Below are 21,847 nucleotides of genomic sequence, written 5' to 3'. Positions count from 1 at the left end.
GTCTCGGCTAAAGGCATATTTTTCACTATCAGTTATCAGATTCACTTATTCACTCTCACCTAATTACTCTCTCTCTCTCTCTCTTCTCTGAGATTATTACTAACTTGAGCGTCGGAGCATCTTTTGCAGGCCCCCGCCGCGGTGTTTGACCAGTGGCCAACGTGAAACTCTTCCTCTCAGTTGACGAATCACTCGGAAGTGCTTAAGCTCGGCCTACCCAGTGTTCGGACGAATCACTTGGCGCCCACCGTGGGGCCGGATACTTCTAACCCCACTTTTTCCTTTGTTTAGTCTTCTACCCTATTTTGCAGGATTCCCGATCCTCGAACATGGCTGACAAGGAAAGTCCACAACTTTCACAGGATGACCTCCTGGCTCGAATCGCCGAGCTGCAGGCGGAAGTACGAAGAATAGCCGAGTTGTCTACGCAGAACAATGGAAAAAGCTCCAAAAACTCGGCTCAAGGTGCCACAGACCCTTTGAACATTGCCCCGCCAAAGGAGAAGCTCACTCTCGACAACCCCTTCTCCGAAGAGATCACAAATTATCAGATGCCAAAAAACTTTACTCTCCCCACCGCACTGAAGCCATACAAAGGGTTCGGCGACCCCCGAGCCCACGTAAAGAAGTTTCAATCAATGATGTTTTTCAACGGCCCTAAGAATGAGCCCATCCTCTGCCGAGCATTCCCTACCTACCTCGACGGCGCTGCATTACTCTGGTTTTCTAAACTCCCTGAAGGTTCAATTTCCTCCTTCGAAGATCTTGCCAGATCATTCATTGATTACTTTTCCGCGTCAAGAATCTACGTGCATAGATCGGACTATCTCGGCACCATCAAACAAGGCCAGCACGAGAGCCTAAAAGACTACATGACCAGATTCGCGGATGCCACTATAGAGATCCAGGACTTGGACTCGGCCGTCCACCTACACGCTCTGAAGGCCGGTCTCAGGCCTGGCAAATTTTGGGAGACCATCGCTATAACAAAGCCAAAAACGCTAGAGGAGTTCCGAGAAAGGGCAGCAGGACAAATGGAGATCGAAGAACTCCGAGAAGCCCAAAAACCAGACAAACAACCACATCGGAGAGATGAAGAAAGAACTTTCAGATCACCAGGCAACAGGGACAGTAAGAAACCTTCCAAGCCCGCTTCAAAGTATAACACATACACCAGATTCAATACCAGAAGAGAAAACATCATCAGAGAAATCCTCAACGCCAAAATCATAAAGCCACCAGCCCGAGCAGGGAACTACCAGGACCAAAGGTTCGTAGACAAGACAAAACATTGTGCTTTCCATCGGAAGTTCGGCCACACCACGGATGACTGCATCATTGCAAAGGACCTCCTGGAAAGGCTAGCACGCCAAGGGCTCCTGGACAAATATATCGAGACCCGGAAGGGCAGAAGAGGAAACTCAGACAGGGTAGAGCATAAGCAAGCAATGGCCGACGACAAAAAAGAGAGGCCGACTCCTGATCCGCCAAGAGGAGTCATCAACCACATATCATGGGAATTCGCAGGCGGAGGAGAAACAAGCTCGGCCAGGAAGCGAAGCTATAGAGCAATGCTAGCAATCGAAGGAACCATACAACCAAAGAAGGACAAAGACCCAGATGTCACAATATCCTTCAACCAAGCAGACTTTAGATCGGCAAGCCCTAACCTCGACGACCCCGTGGTAATTTCAATCCAAGTCGGAGAACTGTTGGTAAGAAAGACATTATTAGATCCAGGTAGTAGTGCTGATGTTTTATTTTACTCTACCTTTACAAAAATGAAATTATCTGACAAATTGATACAACCTTCCTCCGGAGAGCTAATTGGGTTCTCCGGAGAGAGAGTCCCCATCATGGGACACATATGGCTAAAGACCACAATGGGAGAAATCCCTATGTCAAAGTCAATTGATATTCAATTCCTAATAGTAAACTGTTACAGCCCTTACAATATTATACTTGGGAGACCCGCCCTGAATATATTCAGAGCAGTGGTGTCCACATTACATCTGTGTGTCAAGTTTCCAGTGCAGGAAAACAAAATCGCTACGGTGTACGCCGATCATCAAGAAGCTCGGCAATGCTACAACGCTGGTCTAAAACCAGTCCAAACAAAACAGGAAGCTCAGCCTCAGGTTCAAGCAATCCACACGTCTGCCAGCCCAGTGACACTAGCCGACCTAGACCCTAGGGAAGATCTTGGCGAAAGACCTCGGCCGATGGGCAACCTCCAACAAGTAACACTAACGGCAGACGAGAAACAATGCACATATGTTGGAGAAGTGTTAGAAGGGGTAGACCGAGCAAGACTCATCTACCTACTGCGTCAGAACGCCGACCTTTTCGAATGGACACCAGATGACATGCCCGGAATAAACCCAGAGGTCATCTGCCACAAGCTAGCAATTGACAAAACAGTCCGACCAGTTGCACAGAAGAAAAGGAACCTCGGAGAGGAGAAAAAACAAGCAGCACTCGAAGAAACCCAGAAGCTCCTCAACGCAGGTTTTATCAGAGAAATTCGCTTCACCACATGGTTGTCCAATGTGGTCATGGTAAGGAAGAGCTCAGGTAAATGGCGCATGTGCGTCGACTTTACAAACTTAAATAAAGCTTGCCCTAAAGATGCATACCCATTGCCTTGCATTGATAAATTAGTTGATAACGCCTCTGGTTTCAAAGCTTTGAGTTTTATGGATGCATACTCTGGCTATAACCAGATTCTAATGCACCCAGAAGACCAGAGCAAAACAGCTTTTATAACAGAACATGGGAATTTTTGTTACAAGGTAATGCCCTTTGGCCTAAAGAATGCAGGTGCAACATATCAAAGGCTAATGGACAAAGTATTCCAGCACCAGATAGGCCGCAATATGGAGGTCTACGTAGACGATATGGTAGCAAAAACACCTATGCAGGGGTCACACTGCGACGACTTAGTAGAAGTCTTCAAACAACTCCGAGCATATAACATAAGACTCAACCCTGACAAGTGTGCGTTCGGAGTGCAAGGAGGGAAGTTCCTCGGATTCATGTTAACATCTCGAGGCATTGAGGCCAACCCAGAAAAGTGCAAGGCCGTACTGAACATGACAAGCCCAAAGACACTGAAAGAAGTCCAGCAACTAGCAGGGCGAATTGCCACCCTGTCACGTTTTCGCCCTGTCACGTTTTCTACCGGCAGTGGCAAAACGATCTTATCATTTTTTCCAAACATTCTCCAAAGGCAAGAAATTTGCATGGACAGACGAATGTGAGAACTCCTTTACTCAACTCAAGCAGCTCTTAACATCACCACCAATTCTCCAAAGGCCTGAGACAGGTAAACCATTGTACTTATATTTATCAGTATCTAACCATGCTATAAGCTCGGCTTTAGTAACAGAAACAGGAAGAAAGCAAAGCCCAGTATACTTCATCAGTAGGGTGCTACAACGAACAGAAACACGGTACCTGTGGATAGAAGCACAACCACTAGCACACATAACAGCAGAAAAAGTGCGATCTTTTCTATGGAAAAATATCATATGTAGATTCGGTATCCCAAGAGAAATAATCTCGGATAACGGAAGACAATTTACAGACCATAAGCTCGCCACCTTTCTGACAAATTTTAACATCAAACATCACTTCAGCTCAGTAGAGCACCCACAAACTAATGGACAAGTTGAATCAGCTAACAGAAATATCTTGCAGGGGTTAAAGAAAAAGCTCGGCGAAGCTAAAGGAGAGTGGGCCGATCTCATTCCAGAAATTCTATGGAGTTACAATACCAGCATTCAATCTGCCACAGGAGAGACTCCTTTCAAACTGGTATATGGTGCAGAAGCACTTATCCCAGTAGAGGTCAGCGTCCCAACATTAAGGACCGAGCTCTATGATCAAACGAATAACCTACAAGCTCGGACAGCCGAGTTGGACCTTGTAGAAGAAGAAAGAGACATTTCTGCCATAAAGCAACGAGCCAGAAAACAATACCTAGAGCAAAGACACAACAGAAAAGTAGTTCACAGGTCTTTCAACAATGGAGACCTCGTACTCAGACGCACAGAAGAAGCCCGGAAACCTCCGGCACACGGCAAATTGGCGGCAAACTCGGAAGGACCTTTCCGAGTACTCCAAAATCTCGGAAAGGGGGCTTACAAGCTCGAGACCCTTCAAGGAGATCAACTTCCAGGGACATGGAACATCTCCTCCCTAAGGAAATATCAGTCATGATGCAGTCTGTAATTTGCGAATGATGGTACTCTTTTTCCCATCCGAAGGTTTTCTCCCAAAGTACATGGGTTTTACTCGGAGAGGGTTTTAACGAGGCCGGACGCAACAAATCATTGTACCCATACAACTCAATGTGCAACCAAAACGGTTCTCATTTTGACAAGTTAGCATACATTTCAGTTAGTAAACACTTCAAATAATCCGAGCATAATCCTCGGAACCCTAACATCACGAGCCGAGCTTATTCCTCGGAAAACCTCCACCACAAAAGCTTTTCCCAATGAACATACTAATCCGAGCTTCATACTCGGAATTCAACATGCGCATGCCGAGCATAATACTCGGACAAGTACATACTAACAATTTCTACATCGGTCACCACGCATTCTAACAAATGAACATTTAAAATTAATCCAAGCTTTATACTCGGAGAACAACGCGCACATTCCGATAATAATACTCGGAGAAGCACATGTAAATACAACAAACAAGTTATCTCGAGCGAATCCTAAGGGATCATCAAAACAGTACATTAAAGCCTCTACTATCCTAATCAACAGATCAATCAAACAAAGAGTGGTTTCAACCACCGTCAGTAAACACAAAACAGTCGTTTTCCCATAACGACACACCATTATAGTCTAACCAAAATATATATCACATTAATCAAAGCTATTTGTTTCAAACCGAGCTATATACTCGGAACACAAAACATCACTGTCAAACATTCAGAAAAAAGTTCAAAAACAAAATATCAACAAGCTCCAAAGATACTACAAGCATTAACAAGACAAATACTAAAAAACTACTCTATCTTATCACCTATGCTGGATCCCTCACTCTCACTTCCAGCAGCACCCTCATCTTCAATAAGTTCTCCATTAACAACAACCTTCATAACATCGAGCTTTGAAGGATCGGCCTCGGGATACAACACCTTGACTTGAGAAACAGCGCGGTCAAACCCGTGGGCAAAGGCCTCATAAACCCCGCCTTCTAACTCTTTGACCCGAGCAAACAACTGATCGACCTCAGATTTCGTGTTCTTCAAAGAAGCCTCGTGCAGTTTCCGCTCCTCAGCAAATTCAAGCTCTCTCTTCTTAATGAAGGAAGACAGCTCAGCAATTTTATCATCTTTTTTCTGGATAATTTCAGACAACTCCTCCAGATGTGTAGCTTCTTTTTTCTCCCGCTCTAAGGCGAGCTCCTGAGACCGACCAATGGCGACGACCCGAGCACCAATAACCTAGAGGAAAAACAACTCAGTAAGCAAGCAACATCATAAAGGAACACTCAGCAAACACATACAATTAAGTCACACCTGAAGAAATCGACTGACGCCAGCACGGCCCACCTCGTCAATCATTTTCATATCGCCCGAAAAATAGCAAAGTTCATCAGCCATAACACCAAAAGGATAGAGCTTCACCCATAAGGATCGGCCATGCTCACTCTCATCATACCCATGAAGTCTCTTCTGCGATTCATACGCAGACTCAACCGCTTGAAGTATCAGCGATGACTCTCCCTTACCATCCAATACCTCGGCAAGACTACCCTTAGCTTGACCTCTCTTTCGTTTAGACCTCGGCCCAGGACCATACTGGGCTACCACGGCAGCAGGCCCTTTCCCCACGTTAGATGAAACTTCTCTCTCGCTTTTCCTACGCTGATTGAAATAAGACTTCAACCCGGCAGTGGTAATCGCAGGAGCCCTCTCAGCTGCAACATTGCAAACAACCAGCTCAGATAAAACAAAGAAAGACAGAGACACAAAAACAAACATAACAAAACACAATTACCTATATGATCATAAACAGCCTGCCTATTGGTATCCCACTTCAACATCTCGGCAACTGACAACAAACCCTTTGGACCCAGAGACTTAAACAAGAAATCCATAACAATGTCATCTTCTAGTAACCTATCATCTACATCCAGGGCCTGGTAAGGCTCGGCACACCAAAACAAAGGAAACCTTTCAACTAAATGCTCGTTCAGGTAAAAAGGAAACTCCTCAGGCACACTTCTAACTTTAACAAACATCGATTTGAAGTCCTTAAATGAAGATTTGTATAGACGAAACACTGCCCGACGAGGATAACTACTCATATTCACCCACAAACCCCTATTCACCCCTTTCGCCTGAAATAAAGAGAAAAACAGCCTAAGAGATGGCGGACGGTCTAACAGCTCCATCAATACCTCAAACGCCCGAACAAAGCCCCAAGAGTTAGGGTGAAGTTGCGTTGGGGCACAATTCAGCCAGTACAGAACCCCACACTCAAACTCAGTGAAAGGAAGCTTCACCCCCAGTTCAGTAAAAAGGCAACTATACATATAAAAATAAGACCAATCATCTAGTCGGTCACAAACACGCTCCTCCCTACCGCAAGGTAACAACTCAACCCTAATATTACTACCAGGCCTAACCCAAAAACCCGACCCCAATAGCTTCACAGATTCTTCATCATCAAATTGGGACTTGCGTTCTCTTACTCTAACGTCAACCCAGTCATACAAACTACCCACATCACATTTCTCCATCAGAAACAAGGAAAGAAAAAAGGCAAGAAGATAAAGACAAAAGAAGAAAAGAGTCAACACTGACCGTGCTTGCTCATTTTTTCAGAAACAGAGAAGAAAATGACCTTAATCCCACAATACAGCAGTTGGAAAAGAAAAAGAATGTACAAGTAACATAAGTCACACAGAAGAAACGGTTACTCACCCTATACATTTAATTCAGAGTGGCAAAAAAGAGGGAGACATTAAATCCACTGCAGAATCCAACGGACAGGGGTACCTAGAGAAGCGGAGCGGTTTTCACATCAATCACATCAATGGCGCAAAATTCGAAGTCATTTAAAAACGTTCTGCATTCTCAGCAGAACTAAGCCGAGCTCGGGGGCTACAAGGACCATAGGCGATAAACGAAACTCGGCAACCGAGGATTGCGGTATTCTTGGTCCGAAAGCTCGCCTTAGTCCTGTCCACACCAAGGCAAGCTTGGGGGTTATGATACGTCACCCTTATCCTCGGTTGCACAGTAAGCTCGGCACGTGCATCATAAAGCTCGGTCCCGTATCAGCCGTCCGAAAAGCTCGGCACGTGATCAGGACCGAAGCAGCACCACCCAGCTGAAAATAAGAAACGTGCTCAGCTGGTTTATAGCACCTAAACAGAATATCATAACCGACCTATAAACTATGACTTATCCACATGAAAACGGTAAAACAATCCCTATAAATCCGGACTAATGGTCTCGGCTAAAGGCAGATTTTTCACTATCAGTTTTCAGATTCATTTATTCACTCTCACCTAATTACTCTCTCTCTCTTCTCTGAGATTATTACTGACTTGAGCGTCGGAGTATCTTTTGCAGGTATTCCCGCCGCGGTGTTTGACCAGTGGCCGACGTGAAGCTCTTCCTCTCAGTTGACGACTCACTCGGAAGTGCTTAAGCTCGGCCTACCCAGTGTTCGGACGAATCAATGAGTATGAATTTATAATGGTTTTCTGCTTGAAATCCAACAATGTTAACAAGCTAAGAAAAAGTGAATAGTTTCTTAGTCTTGGTTGAGGCCAAGGTAACTCGGAATTAAAGATAGAAGGGACTTGTTATATTGGAGACCATGCCTTTGGATTCAAGGAAACTGGAAATCAAAGATAAGAAGAAATCTTTGCATGGGGATTTCATTTGACTTATCTAAATTTCAATAGTTATGGTTTTATTTTATTTGAGACTTTTAATTTGGTCATATTACATGTAATAATTCTATAATTGTTCTGTAGTCTAATGAAATTTTAAATTCGATGACACTCCAAGTTTTGGTTCCTAGTTCCTACAAGGGGTTTTGTAGCATGAAAATGCATGACTTTTATTTAAGAATTAAGAGGAATATTATTTAGGACGAAATTGTTTTAGAAATTTTGTTTACTCTTCAAAATTTTCACTAAATTTGTTATTTCCTCGCCATAGGGGGTTTAAGTATTCCTTTATCATTTTCTTTCCTTTGCCCTTCTTCACATTTCACAAAGAATAATTAAACTTACTTAGAATGAAGTTAGTTTAAACTATAATCATACATGAAGTTAAGTGATCGTGGATATTTTTTTTGTTGTCTATTTTCTTGTAGGTGCTAGAGCAACTTGAAGGCAACCACCTCTCCTCTGCAGCAATCCTCAGCCAAGACAGCAGTGTTTGGGTTCAGCTCTAATTTCCCTCAGGTTATCTTTAATACTTCTCAATTTCTCTCTCCAAATCTCTCCTTCTTTTTTAGTATTTTGTTTTTCAGAATCATCTCGTTCTTTTTTTCTTTAATTTTCTCCGATTTATCATGAAATTACCTTATTTTCAATTTGGCTCATTTTCTTTTGAATTTGTGCACTTCTGCAATTCTGAATTTGTTGATTCTATTCTTGTATAAAACCCTACACAACACCCAATCTTCCTGTATGGACAAAAAAAAGAGTTAATTAGATGCTATCATAGTTAATTTGAACTGCCATATCCATAATGTCTGGCCAATCCTAGTTTCAATTGTAAAAATAATTCATTGCAATGCTAACTGGAAAATAAGAGGCGCCCTTTTTTACCCTTGTAGAATTTCAAAAAAGATATGTTGACATCTTTGTCTTTAAGAGCCTCCAACCACATCCTCATATGTTTGTCTGTTGCATAGTATATGCCTTTTCTCAACTGAAATTTTAGTGTAAAACAAATTCACGAAATGTTATAGATTTAAGAGGGTAAACTTTTGCAAGTTCTTCACTCAGGTTTTGAAATGGATATTTAGCCTTCTTTTAATTCAGAAAGAACTATGCAACATAAGCTTTAATTCACAATTGGAAAATATAGTTACTTCATTTTTTAAATCTATTATATTTTTTACTTCATTTTTTAATTCTAATTTATTTTTTCTTTGTTGCTAACTATTTTTCACATCAAAATTTATGATGCTTGGGAATTGAGGCCATCTCTTATCTATGCAGCCATTAAGAAGTGCAATTGCTTCAAAATTTAATCGTGATCTTGACAATGAAAGTGATGACATATTTGTGTCAGATGGAGCAAAGTGTGATATATCTCGCCTTCAGGTTTGTTTTATTTCCTTCCCCCCAAATCCAAAACATAATCTCTCCAACTTAAAATCATATTTTATGCCATGTCTTTTGCCTTGACCACTTACTCTGATTGGTTTTGAAACTTCTTCCTTCAAAGAATGGGGCAGGGCCACAGGGGTTAGGGGTTGCATGCTAATTAGTATTTGAAGTTTTCTTCAAAGCAATCAATGAGCTCTTCTTTAATCTAACTAATTTATTTCTTGTACTTTAATTCTGTGGCAGATTGTCTTAATCAAAGGCTTTGTGTGGAGAATAAGTTGGAACACTAGCTGACCAAACTAGATCAATAAGCTAACATTTAATTCAACCAAATTCAGTTATATTAGTTAGCAAGCTGGAGACGTTAAGTTGAGCACCGTGATGGATGCCTCGAGAAGAAAATATAAAAAAGACCAAACAATTTCAAAGTGCATGGTGCAATCAATGGAAACTGTGTTTTGGAGATGAAATCTCCAGTTCCCTATCCCTAGAATTTGAGATGGTGTTATATTTAAGTATGTATTTCTGTAGGAAAAAAAAGAAAAGAAAAGAATGCTTGTGTATATCATCCCTACATAAATTGTACTGTAGTATAGTAGTAGTAGTAGTAGTAGTAGTAGTAGTAGTAGTAGTAGTAGTAGTAGTAATAGTAGTAGTAGTAGTAGGCTTCTTTTGTTAATAAATATAAACATATTTGGAGTAATTTAATTCAAAATCCAATTTTATTATTTGCAAGTCATTATGGATGGTAAAATCTTTAGTCAAAAGTATTAGCATATATTTGGGTACTCATTATTTGTAATTTGAAAATTATGTGATATCTGAGCATGCCTGCCTTCATGATAGCTCATCATAAAACTGCATGATTTCGAAGTTGAGAATGAAAGATTGAAAATAGTTTCGATGAAGTTGCATCTAAGCTTAGTGGTTTCAATAAAAAAGTACTGAAAGAAACATAGTTAATGAATCAATATCTCTAAATTACACAAGAACCTAATGCATTCTACCATTTTCGATCGGTTATATCTAAAAAACTACTGATAAAAAATTAATTCTAAAGCCCAAACTCATTTTTAAACAATGAAATTCCACAAAGCTCTCAAATTTTATAAAGAACACTTAACACCAATAAGCAAGATGTGGTGAGACAATGCCACAGGAAGAGAAAACCGCGAACATCCTTTAATGGTTTACAATCAACAGCAACAAGTAAACCACAAACTCCCACTATATATTTGAAGTATACGAGACACAAATACAAAGTCCAGCAATAACAATCATAGCATACTAACACTATATAACAACATTCTCTCCAAAACGTATAGGGAAAATAGGAGAATGGAGACCAACAATTCAAACTACCAAGACCTTAAAAGAGAAAAATGAATTAAGCATTATAAAATAAAATTGCATGAACCCCACTATTTCAACAGACATTCTCCAACAAGAAAGCTTTCAGCTACTGCATAAATCATAATAGATAAACTTCTACTGCTGCTTGCACTCTGGAGGTCGCTCACCCTGTTGACCTTCACCAGTCGGTGCTTTTCCACCCTTCTGAAAATTTCTAGCCAACGTTGAAACAAGTTAGAAAGAAGAAACTTATGGGCCTCAGCATCAAGCCCTATTTCATTTATAATTTAGATTACAAAATTGACCATCTTACCTTATGTGATGGCTGAAATGACATTCCAAACAAAATCATCGCCACAGCGGAGGTGATGGTAGAAACAAAATACTTTGGATACAGAACTAACTAAAGAAATACAAGTGTTTCAGCATTTCAAAGCAATTAACATGAAATACCTTCTTTTTGGTCTTGGTTTCTTCATTCTCATCCTCATCATCCTTATCCTCATCTTCCTCATCATCATCATCATCATCATCATCTTCATCATCCTCTTCAATGTTGTCTTCATCATCATCTTCCAGGTCTCCAAACTCCTATCCCCGAATGGCCTCACCAGTAAACCAAGACACAGCATGAGGTATAATCTTATCCCTTATTGTTGACTTGAACAAGTGTCATATGAGAATTCATGAATCCTGGATTCAGAAAACAACATCGAAAAATATTAGAGGGAATGGAGGGAAAAAAGTAAGCTCACCCAATGTCATAGTCTTGCTCCATCTGATTCTGAAGTTCCTCGGCTTGTTAAAAAGAACATTAATTAGCTCTGGCAAATAATCTGGTCATATCTAACAGCTAAACAACAGCTTGTGTTCCTCTTAAAGATTCAAACTAAAGACTTTCATAACAAATTACTGTAAAAAGTAAATAAAATAAAACAAAAAGATTTACCATATCTTCATCAATATCTTCATCATCTTCAGGAACTTGTGGTGGATTAAAGAAATTGAAGAAACTCTCACAGTTTTCAGTCTTTGTAATAGGTTTTATGTTCTTTGAACCCTTCTTAGGCTTTTTCTTAAGAATCTTCTACGTCAAGCATTTCCGTTGGTGCCATTGAATTTCAGTCCTACAGAAAAAAGTAACCACCAAATTTATTTAAGAAAAAGCCAACCCATTGTGACACAATATAAAGTTGTGGATAGCAAATAGCGCAATAAGCATAACAATAGCTCACCCTGTTTGTTCGAATGTCAATATTTGTTAATATTTGTTCAAATTAGTTCATTTGCTATAGTTATGGTGTTAGTATAAGCATAACAAAGCAAAAGGTAAAATATAATAATTATCACATAATTTCAGAGAGAAAAAGTGTAGTTTACTCTTACAGAATGAAAATTACACATAGAATTATCGAAAAGAAGTAAATCTAAAATGAAAAAGCTTTCTTCGAGGCCGGACTTAGAGATGAGCAGAAAGAAAGACAATCAAAAGTAACAATAGAAAGATAAAATCACTCAACAACAGGAAATTGAAGAAATCGAAGAGTCATCCAATAAATCTAAGAAGTGACATTGTTGATGATAACGATGATAAAGATCAAATAATCATTCAACAATCCAATAATTACAACACAGCAACAAACATTACAACAACATTTGAACAAAAAGTTTAGAAATTAAAAAGAAGAAGAAAAAATCGAGCATTCAGCAACCAGAGAAGCCAACGAGGATGGGGAGGGCGTGCCGAGCTACCTGGGTTCCGGACAGAGGAAAGAGGAAGAAGCGGAAGCGCTGAGCTTAGGGACGGCAGTAGCAAAGAACCTAGGGCTAAGGTTTTGCCGTTTTGCTTTGGAACTTTCACTGCTTTGCTTGAGAGGGGGAACGAATGATTAGGGGAATTAGAGAAGATAAAGAACGATTGATTTTTTGTTTTTTTGATATGTTTTGCTTTGTTTCAGAGGGGGCATGAATGATTAGGGGGATTGGAGATGATGAATAACGATTGATTTTTGTTTTTTTATATATTTTTGTTTTGTTGTTTAAATTATTTGAAACTATAAAATTATGATTAATTAAATTCTAAAATTTGATTAATTTAAAAAGGTATTTTTGTCTAATCAAATAAAGCAAGGATGTTTAAGAATTTTTATAAAATTAAATAAAAAAATTTATTTTTATTTAATTAAAGGGATGTTTTAGTAACAGTGGTAATATAATATATATAAAAAAATTAAATACTAATGTAGAAAATAAATTTCACGTGGCTTGTTACTACGTGTCCATATTTTAAACGTATCGCTATGTATGAATTTATCATCGTACCGTAGCAAACACCATAAATTAATGGGCGAATGTGTTACTAATTTTTCTTCATATATTTTTCTTGTTTAAAAATGTTTTGATTATTCATGTTATTTATAAAAAAATAAATGATTTATTCTTTCAAATAATTATATTTACAGTAATATTAATAAATATTTAACTTTTCTTAACTATTATCAGTCAATTTTGTAAAATTATTTCATTTATTTTAAATTTTTAATCTTAAATTTTAAATTCTAAAATTAATTAATAGTACCATAGTAAAAATTAGTGTTCTATACTTTCTCTGGTATTTATCATGTATAGCAAGTAGTATTATGTTTGTGTTTTATATCAATTGTACATACATATGCATGGTAATTCAGAAAAACTAAAATGTTACGAGGAAGCTAATTAAGGAACGAATTATATATTATTAGCCCGTGGTAGCAAAAGAATCAAGAAGAAAAAGGATGGGACAAATGGAAAGTATGGGAAAATGATAGAGATTATTAGGGAAGTAACGAAAATGCGTCTTATCTAACTAAGTGGGTGCCAATATAATGCAAACCACTTGATCAGCTTTACAGCACATACACTAATCCTTCATCATAGGAGAAAGTTGCATCATGAATTCATGATCCAAGAGAAAGCGAAAGTGAAAATAGAGACCTCAACTACAACAATTAACAAACCTAATGTAGCATTAAGGAATTATATTCTGCTTTATTAAGGATAGGAGTTGGTGAGTATTTGACTTTGGAGGGTTTCGGTGGGCCCCTGTAATGTTCTCTGGGCTTTATACGTAACCTAATGATCTTCTAGAAGCTAGAAGCCCAGCATTTTGTGTCTTTTCTTTACCCTTAAAATATTTTTAGGATCAGCAACGATTTTTATAAACAATATGAACATTCAATCATGATTAATTTTATATGAGTAAATTAAATTAAAAAAAATAATTATTTAATTAAAATTAATTAACATAATTATCTATATACTTATTAAATTGAATATTTAATATATTTATTATTTATATTATTTAATATTTTTATTATCTCTCTGTATTTTTTTCTTCTTATATATATATAGTAAAGACTAATTGAATTATAAATGTTGTCCGGGCCTAATTTATTCCCTTTCAAGTTTAATTAAAATTTGAGTAAAACCATTACTTAAATTAGGAACCTCTCAGGCTCTCGCATTACTTCATTAGGCGACATTCACACTGATCATGCAAAAGAATCTTGTGTAACTAACTATGCGCTCAAATTATTAACATTAATTAGTTAAATAAATTTCAGAACAAAAGTCTTACAGAGCCGGCAGGATCAATATTATAGAATTAAAAATCATCTCGATCGATGTTTTCTTAAAAAATTCCTTAAATGCTTAGTTACATTTTGTTAAATCCCATACTCTGTTCAAACAATAGAATTTGACGTTGTCTAACAATTTTTTGATGATTTACATAATCAGGTAGAATCAATCAAGGCATTTGAACATTACAGATCAGAATCATTCAACGACAATTTACTTTAAAAAGAAAAAAAAAACTCTTGGAATAAAAAAAGGAAGCACAAGTGAAAAGAGGAAAAAGAATGGAAAACGGCGGACGACGGAGGTATGATAACATCAAGATAATTCTATTTCTAATTCAAAAACATAATTTCGTATCAGTAAATACGTTTAATTATGGTGAGGAAATTAGCCTACGATGTTAGCAATTCAACCTTTTGGCAAAAAAGCATAAAATATAATAATAATATTACTTGTACCCTAAAATTAATTATAAAAATCAGTTATCAATGTAGAATAAATATCCGAAAAATAAAATACACATTAAAAAAAAAAGTTAAACTACATATTTATCTATACATAAATATATAGTAACGGATTTCAATTCCGTTGAGTAACTAACTAGCAATTTTTTTTTGTTAAAATTTTTTTAGAGAGAATACAAATTCAAACTATCATGAAAAACATCCAAAACTTAATGAAAAAAAAAACATTTAAACTCTAAGAAAAAATTTAAATTCATTTTAAAATTTCAAAATTTATTTTAAAAATTCCTAATAAAAAAATATTCGAAACGTAACAAAAAGAAACATTTAAAACCTAACAAAAAAAGATATGCAAAATCATTTAAAAATTTTAAAACCTAACAAAATGAATCATTCAAAAAATATTGAAAAAAAATATTCGAAAAATAAGTAAAAAAATCTAAAACTATTAATTAAAAAATCACCTAAAACAAAAAAAATTCAAAATAATATAAAAAAATATTCCAAACGTAAAAAGAAAAAATTCCACAACTAGTAAAAAGAATAATCCAAAACCAAGAAGAAAAACGACACAGCCAAAGCATCCGTTTGGATGTGGCGGAACACAATGTCCTTCTTCGCTGGCCTTTCCGTTGCGAGTCTCGGTGGCTAGACGCACGTGCGTGCGTTTGCGGAGGGAGGGTATTGTGGTTGTGGAAAAAGGGCATTGCGTGTGTGCATGCAGCGGCAGAGGGAGGGGCCACTGCGTGCGTGCGATGGAGTGCAACGGCAGTAACAGCAGCGCGCACGTGGTTATGAAAAGAGGAATAAGGATTGTGATTGTTTCTTTTACTATATATTGTCAATGGAGTGAGAATGAAATTAGGGTTTGCGACTCATTTCGGTATTTTTTTCTCCTTATTAAACATTTTTTTCCTAATTAACTGTAGTTAGATACATCATTAGTTCGTTCTCTAAACTTTCTCTTTTGCTTATTTTTCATAGAGTAAACTACTATTTTTACCCACGAAAGTTGAAAACAGTGACACATCAGCTCATAGAAGAAGGAAATTACAATCTGTGTCCATGAAATATGGGTTCCGCACAACAAAATTATCCACACACTAAAAAATCACCTAAAAATCTCAAATTACCCTTATCATCATCTGCATCATTATTACATTACTCTCTCTCTCTCTCTCTCTCTCTCTCTCTCTCTCTCTCTCTCTCTCTCTCTCTCTCTCTCTCTCTCTCTCTCTCTCTCTCTCTCTAAAACATTCGTGTTGTTACAACAGAGGCTCCAATAATAGTAGCAGAACACATCAAATGGAGAAGAACCAGAAACCAATTAATCCGGCACAACCACATCATCGCAGAAGAAATAGATCCAAAGCCACAAATTCGATTCGCAAGGTGTAAGTCCATCATTTCGTCTATATTCCTTTCCATATTCTCCAACAATAACAACAGCACTAGCGACAATGATGAAGAGGTAACAAAAAATGAGAGAAGAGATTAAGGGTCTAAAGGGTACCATTGCAGAATTAGACATTGAATTCATCGGTGATGATCCTCAACAAACTTCTCGCTCTTTGGTTCTCCAACAACAACAACCACCGGTGAATGAAATTCTCTTCCAATCTTCTTACAAAGTCACGGAGTCCAGTCCTCGTCGGAGACCATGCCCTCGCGCTCTGCAACATCAATTCATCGTGGCTGATGAAGAGGTCGTGCGGCGATGCTGATGATTGGTGAATTGAAGTCACTGTGGCTGATGGAGGTCGTGCAACAGTGCTTCAGGGAGTCCAGCAAGTTTAAGACTTTTGGAGGCAGACATAGGATTTGCTTCTTAGCAAAATAGATCGGGAGTGAAAGAATGTCGGAGGCCTTGGAAGGTGGAAGAAAAGTTGTAATGGTGGTAATTATTGTAGGTCCTTTGGCCACTGCGATAATATTAGAGAAAGTTGTAGGTGGAAGTCCATTGTAAAAAAGGATAGGAATGAAAAAAATGAAAAATGAGAAAAATAAAGAAAGAGAATGCGAAAGGAGAGAGCGAGGGGATGATAGTAATAAAGGTTAAGGGAAGGATAATTTAGAATTTTTAAATAATTTTTTAGTATTTGAATAATTTTATTGTGCAGAACTTATATTTTATAAATACAAATAATAATTTTTTTTTATAAATAAATATATCAATAATTTTAACTTTTACAAATAAAATAATAATTTTTTCAAACGGCTAAATAACAAGTTCTAGTTATTTACAAGTAAAGTATAGATAAATAATAACTTTTTTTTCTATTTTTTAATGTTAGATATTTTTATCATTTTGCAACCATTTAGAATGTTGACCATTTATTAAAATAGTCGCAATTCAAAGGTTTTTATGGTTCTCAAACTAATGGCCAACAATGTCAATCTCAAGAATCTGAATTTATTTCTATATTTTCAAAAAATTTTATTTTCTTATTTTTTGGTCCTATATCTTGTCTTTCATATCATTAACTTAATTATCTAATCAGTAAAACTAAAACTTTAGAAGTTTAAATATTTAATTGTTCAACTGAAATTTAATTGAAATGATTAAATATATAATAAGTTAATAATATTTAAAAAAAATAACTTTTTTTTTCAGTAAAAAACTAACTAATTCATTGATTTTAGTCAATTTACCGATTTTTAACTGATTTTTAGAATAAACTGGATCGGGTGACTGTTTCCCCAAGTTAACCCTATTCTCAAAGCCATGCCTATCATTGGTTAGTTCAACTTTTATTTGACTTATGATATTTGACCAATAATTACTTGTAGCCCACTTCTGTGAAGTCCATAGCTTAATTAATTCCTCTGGTAATTCTTCAAACGTAAATGCCTCATTATTACAACTAACATACAGTTTGATTGATTCTTTGTGACATATAAAGCAAGGTCATTTTTTGAGTTATATGTTCGTCTGTTAAATATATTTTTGTTACGATATTTATTGATATTTATTTAATATATATATTTGTTAAAATTCTAAAAGTTGGATTAATTATTAAATTATTTTAATTATTGATTTATTAATTTATTAGTTCAATCAAAATAATTATTTTATAATAAAATAATAAATAATAAATAAAAATATAAATAAATACAGTTATGTACAATTTTAATAAAAAATATAGATAAATAATTTTTAATTAAATAATTTTAAATAATTATAATTAATAATTATTTATTTTATATTTTTGAAAAATAAAATTATAATAATTACTAAATAAAGACAATTAATTAGTATGAAATACAATTTAAAAATACTTATTAACTTGTTGTCAATTAGATCCTTATTGGTTATTTAATGGGATTGATTTTAATAATAAGGCCATGGACAGAAATATAAATAGATATACCAATGTCCCATAACAAAATCGGTAAAGGTCTCTATTACATGACCAGCTGCGAAATATTACACTGTAAGCTAGGATTGCAGTGAAATCTTCAACTATGGAATTCAACATAAGGAACAATTCGAACACGTTCTTCATAATAAATGATTTTCAGTTTAGACAGCTTTGATATAACAAGTTTTAAAATCAACCTCAAGAAGACCAGTCTTTGCCCATGAAAAAACCAAAAATAAAAACACATTTTGTTGTTTCACCATTATATCATCTCATAGAGGCTATGCAATTGATACTGTTGGGAACCAAAATTTTCCAAAAAATAAGGTTAAAAAAATGCAACTTATTCATTTTTAGTCCTAAACTTCTTTGAATTTATCATGGTCACCAACTTAAAAAATATCAACTATTTGACAAAAAAATTCATAGTTCAGTAACAATTTTTTGTTAGCATTTATGTTAGGCTTGATAATAAGATAAATTCACAGCTTAGATATTTTGAATACATGAAAATATATCGATGGTGTAGATTATATAACCCTCCTCACCCTGAGGCGTCGATGGCGAACCCTCCTCACCCTTCTCCTGAGCTATGGCAGCCTTCAACCTCGCCAAGTTGGTCAACCTGCCGACCATCTAAACTGAAAAAGGAAATAGAAGAAAGCATAAGTCTCAAACCCAAAAAGGAAACAGGTCCCAAAAAAAGATGCTAAACACACACCAATGTAAGATCAATAAGTCGCCGGATCACCCATGATGTTTCGAGAATTCAACGGTTGTTGCTCAAAAAGCAACCACAAAATATCGCTGATATCCTTGTTCTTGGAGACAACCCTTCGTAGGTGACGCACGTCAAGTACGACGCATCGGCTCCGAAATTTCAGTATGTAGCAAACTGACGCTCACCCTTCAAGGACAACCAAAAGGGATGGTGCCCCCGAGTAGGATGCACTTTAAACCACTCCCCTTTAAACTCATGAAAAGAATATTCAAAAAATCCAAATATTTGCCAGTTCGGTTGAGCACGGAACGATACATAATCCTTTTTGTGTTTTCGCTCCTTGGTTGGAAGGGTACACAAAAAAAAGAACAAAAACACCTCCACTCGAGCAGGAAGTTCCAGGTATTCACAAACCAACTCAAAAGTCTGAATGACCGCCCAACTATTATGATGCAGTTGAGATGGCGCCACCAATCATCGGTTAAGCAGTGCCTGCACAAAATTCGAGAAAGGAAGCCGTACCCCCAATCATGTGAACATGAATTCGTTGACCCACATCCAATTGGCAACTTGGGAGAGTCAGAGTTTATATAGCAAACCCTCTCATCCAACTCGGAAAGCACAAGCTCCTAATGACGTTCCGCCTCACCGCCCCACAAATAGCCCCTTCATCTCGGAGCCTCTGGAGGTCCACCTCCATCACTCGCGATAGCGTTCTCACACACATTAGAGGTCACCCAATAATATGCGTTCGGAACGCCATCGGCTGGAACAACGAGAGCCCTAGGACCGTCACTTTACCGCTGCATTATACCTAAAAAAGAAGAGGGAAGGTACCATTGTCAACCCCGTGGATCAAACGAGAAGATCATGAACTAAAACGCACCCAAAAAGAAACCCAAAAGATAACCTCTTCTCCTCCTACTTATCATAGGATCACACCAAAAACAATGGCACACACCGTCTAATCTTCTATCACTAGCACTCGGAAAAGAAATTCAAAATGGAGAAACAAAAAAAGAGAGCAATCCAAAGCAAAACATAGAAAAAATAAAGTAGGCAAACAAATAGAAGAAGGGAAACACATATTTAATTGTCTGAAGCAGAGAAGAAAACACAGCACAAAAGATAGAAAGGCAAACGCGCGGATAGAACCAGCAAAAAATGCAAGCAACAAGAATGAAGTACGCAATAAGAGAAAATGGAGAAGCAGAGAGAGTTATGAAGCAAAAAGGCATGGTTACAAACAAAAAAATCCCAACGTTTCAAATGAAATACAAAAAGTTAGAAGAAAAAATTGGAAAATCCCCCTTTTGACATTAAATGTTATTATGGCATTTGGAAAACTGCAACTAGTGAAAACTCCCTTTGGAAAAAACAACGGACAGGCCACGAAATGGCCAGGAACTCCTTGAATTCCCGAACTCGACCGAAGAATCGGAACGACGAACTCCTTGCCAAGCGACACAATGGCATTTAAAATCTCCTTCAATGATGACAACTGTTACGAATCTGGTTCGCAGATCCCTAGTCGGAACAACCTCCGACCCGGTTATCCAGGACTTGACCCCTTTTCACGGTCTAAACCGGCTCTACAGTTTCTAACCAACATTTGAAATCAAATATTCATTTTATCTTAGTCGATAAGATAAGATAACTACCTGAAGTTATATAAAGGGGAGTCAGAGACCCCCTCAATTACGTTACTTATTTCAGACATCTTATATTATACCTTCTAAATTTATTTTGATTTGAGCGTTAGAGTATCTTTATAGACATCCATTTCCATCGTTTCGGTTAGATAATCCGACAATTGCTTCGACTCACAAGCCTCCTATCCATCTCATAACTCATACAAGAGATTTTTAGTATAGAAATTATCCTTTGGTTGGATCTATATAATTATATTTGAATACTAGACTTTGTTAGAGGTATGATTTCGCCGTGCAAAAGACCAAGCCAGAATGGTATCATTGGTATCTATTCTAAGGTGAAAGAATCTTTGAAACATACCCGCCCGTAAGGTACCTACTAGCTAGCACGTACATGACTACATGGCACTATGAAGGAAAAGTTACATGTATGTAGTTATAAATATTTAATTTTATAACAATATTTGAAAACAAAAAAATCAATTTAAAATATATTAGTATTATTTTGTTTTATATGTTTTAATTATTATTTATTTTATTTTACATTCTTTAATTATTAGAGTAGTTAAATAATATTAAATATTATAAAGGTATAATTATAAATATTACACGCATAATCTTATAAATATTAAATTAAATAAAATAATTTTAAATTATTATCTCTCTAATATCATCGTAATTTTATATTAGTGATGTAGTTTTGACTTTTGATATAGGTAACAATTGAGGCAGCGCATTCAGACAAAGGGATTTGTTTGTCACAGAAAACATTGCTTATAATTTTTAAAAAATGTTGCAATAACAGATGCTATAGCTTCCTTTGTTCCAGTAGAAATAATGCTAACTTGCACCAAGACTCTAGTCCTTTGCTAGCTGATGCTACCGTTTATCACGAATTGGTTGGTTGCATGATATGCTTAACCAACACTCATCTTGATATTATTGCCTATGCAACACAACAACGCAGTCAATTTATGGGAAAGCCCACTAAAACTCATACGAAGGCAGCAATCAAGATCTTTAAATATTTGAAAAGCTCTCCTAAGCGTGGCATTTTAATTTTTCTGCCTTGATCTTCTCCTATCCAAGTTTTTGGTTTTAGCAATCCTGATTGGATGCCTTAACACACTACCTATCGCTCAATCACTGGGTATTGTTTCTTTATTGACAATTCTTTGGTTTTTCGAAAGACAAGAAACAAGATACTCTATCTTGTTCTTCGTCTAAAGCTGAATATAGAGCTTTATCTTATACCACGTGTTACCTAGATTATTTTTTTATCAATAATAGGTTTACCATTGTAATTATTTTTTAGTGAGAGTACATAAAAAAAAAGTACATAGTATATAA

General features: G+C 36.6%; 1 protein-coding gene and 1 pseudogene across 1 annotated transcript; one reads left to right on the top strand and one right to left on the bottom strand.

Moving 5' to 3' along the window:
- Positions 1-329: 329 nt before the first annotated feature.
- LOC140183539 (uncharacterized) lies at positions 330-3,260 on the top strand. Its single transcript, XM_072231985.1, has one exon. It carries the CDS (start codon positions 330-332, stop codon positions 3,258-3,260), a length of 2,931 nt encoding a protein of 976 aa, XP_072088086.1.
- Positions 3,261-10,537: 7,277 nt separating this feature from the next.
- Positions 10,538-16,169, bottom strand: LOC112770985 (nucleosome assembly protein 1;3-like; annotated as a pseudogene).
- Between the last annotated feature and the right edge of the window lie 5,678 nt (positions 16,170-21,847).

This window comes from Arachis hypogaea, chromosome 3 (assembly GCF_003086295.3).
Source record: "Arachis hypogaea cultivar Tifrunner chromosome 3, arahy.Tifrunner.gnm2.J5K5, whole genome shotgun sequence".
Taxonomy (NCBI): domain Eukaryota; kingdom Viridiplantae; phylum Streptophyta; class Magnoliopsida; order Fabales; family Fabaceae; genus Arachis; species Arachis hypogaea.
Note: the sequence above shows the minus strand (reverse complement) of the source record. Positions and strands in the feature narration are given on the sequence as shown.

Excerpts from the sequence above, each read along its gene's own strand:
- LOC140183539 (XM_072231985.1), top strand. The coding sequence starts at position 330 with ATGGCTGACAAGGAAAGTCCACAACTTTCACAGGATGACCTCCTGGCT.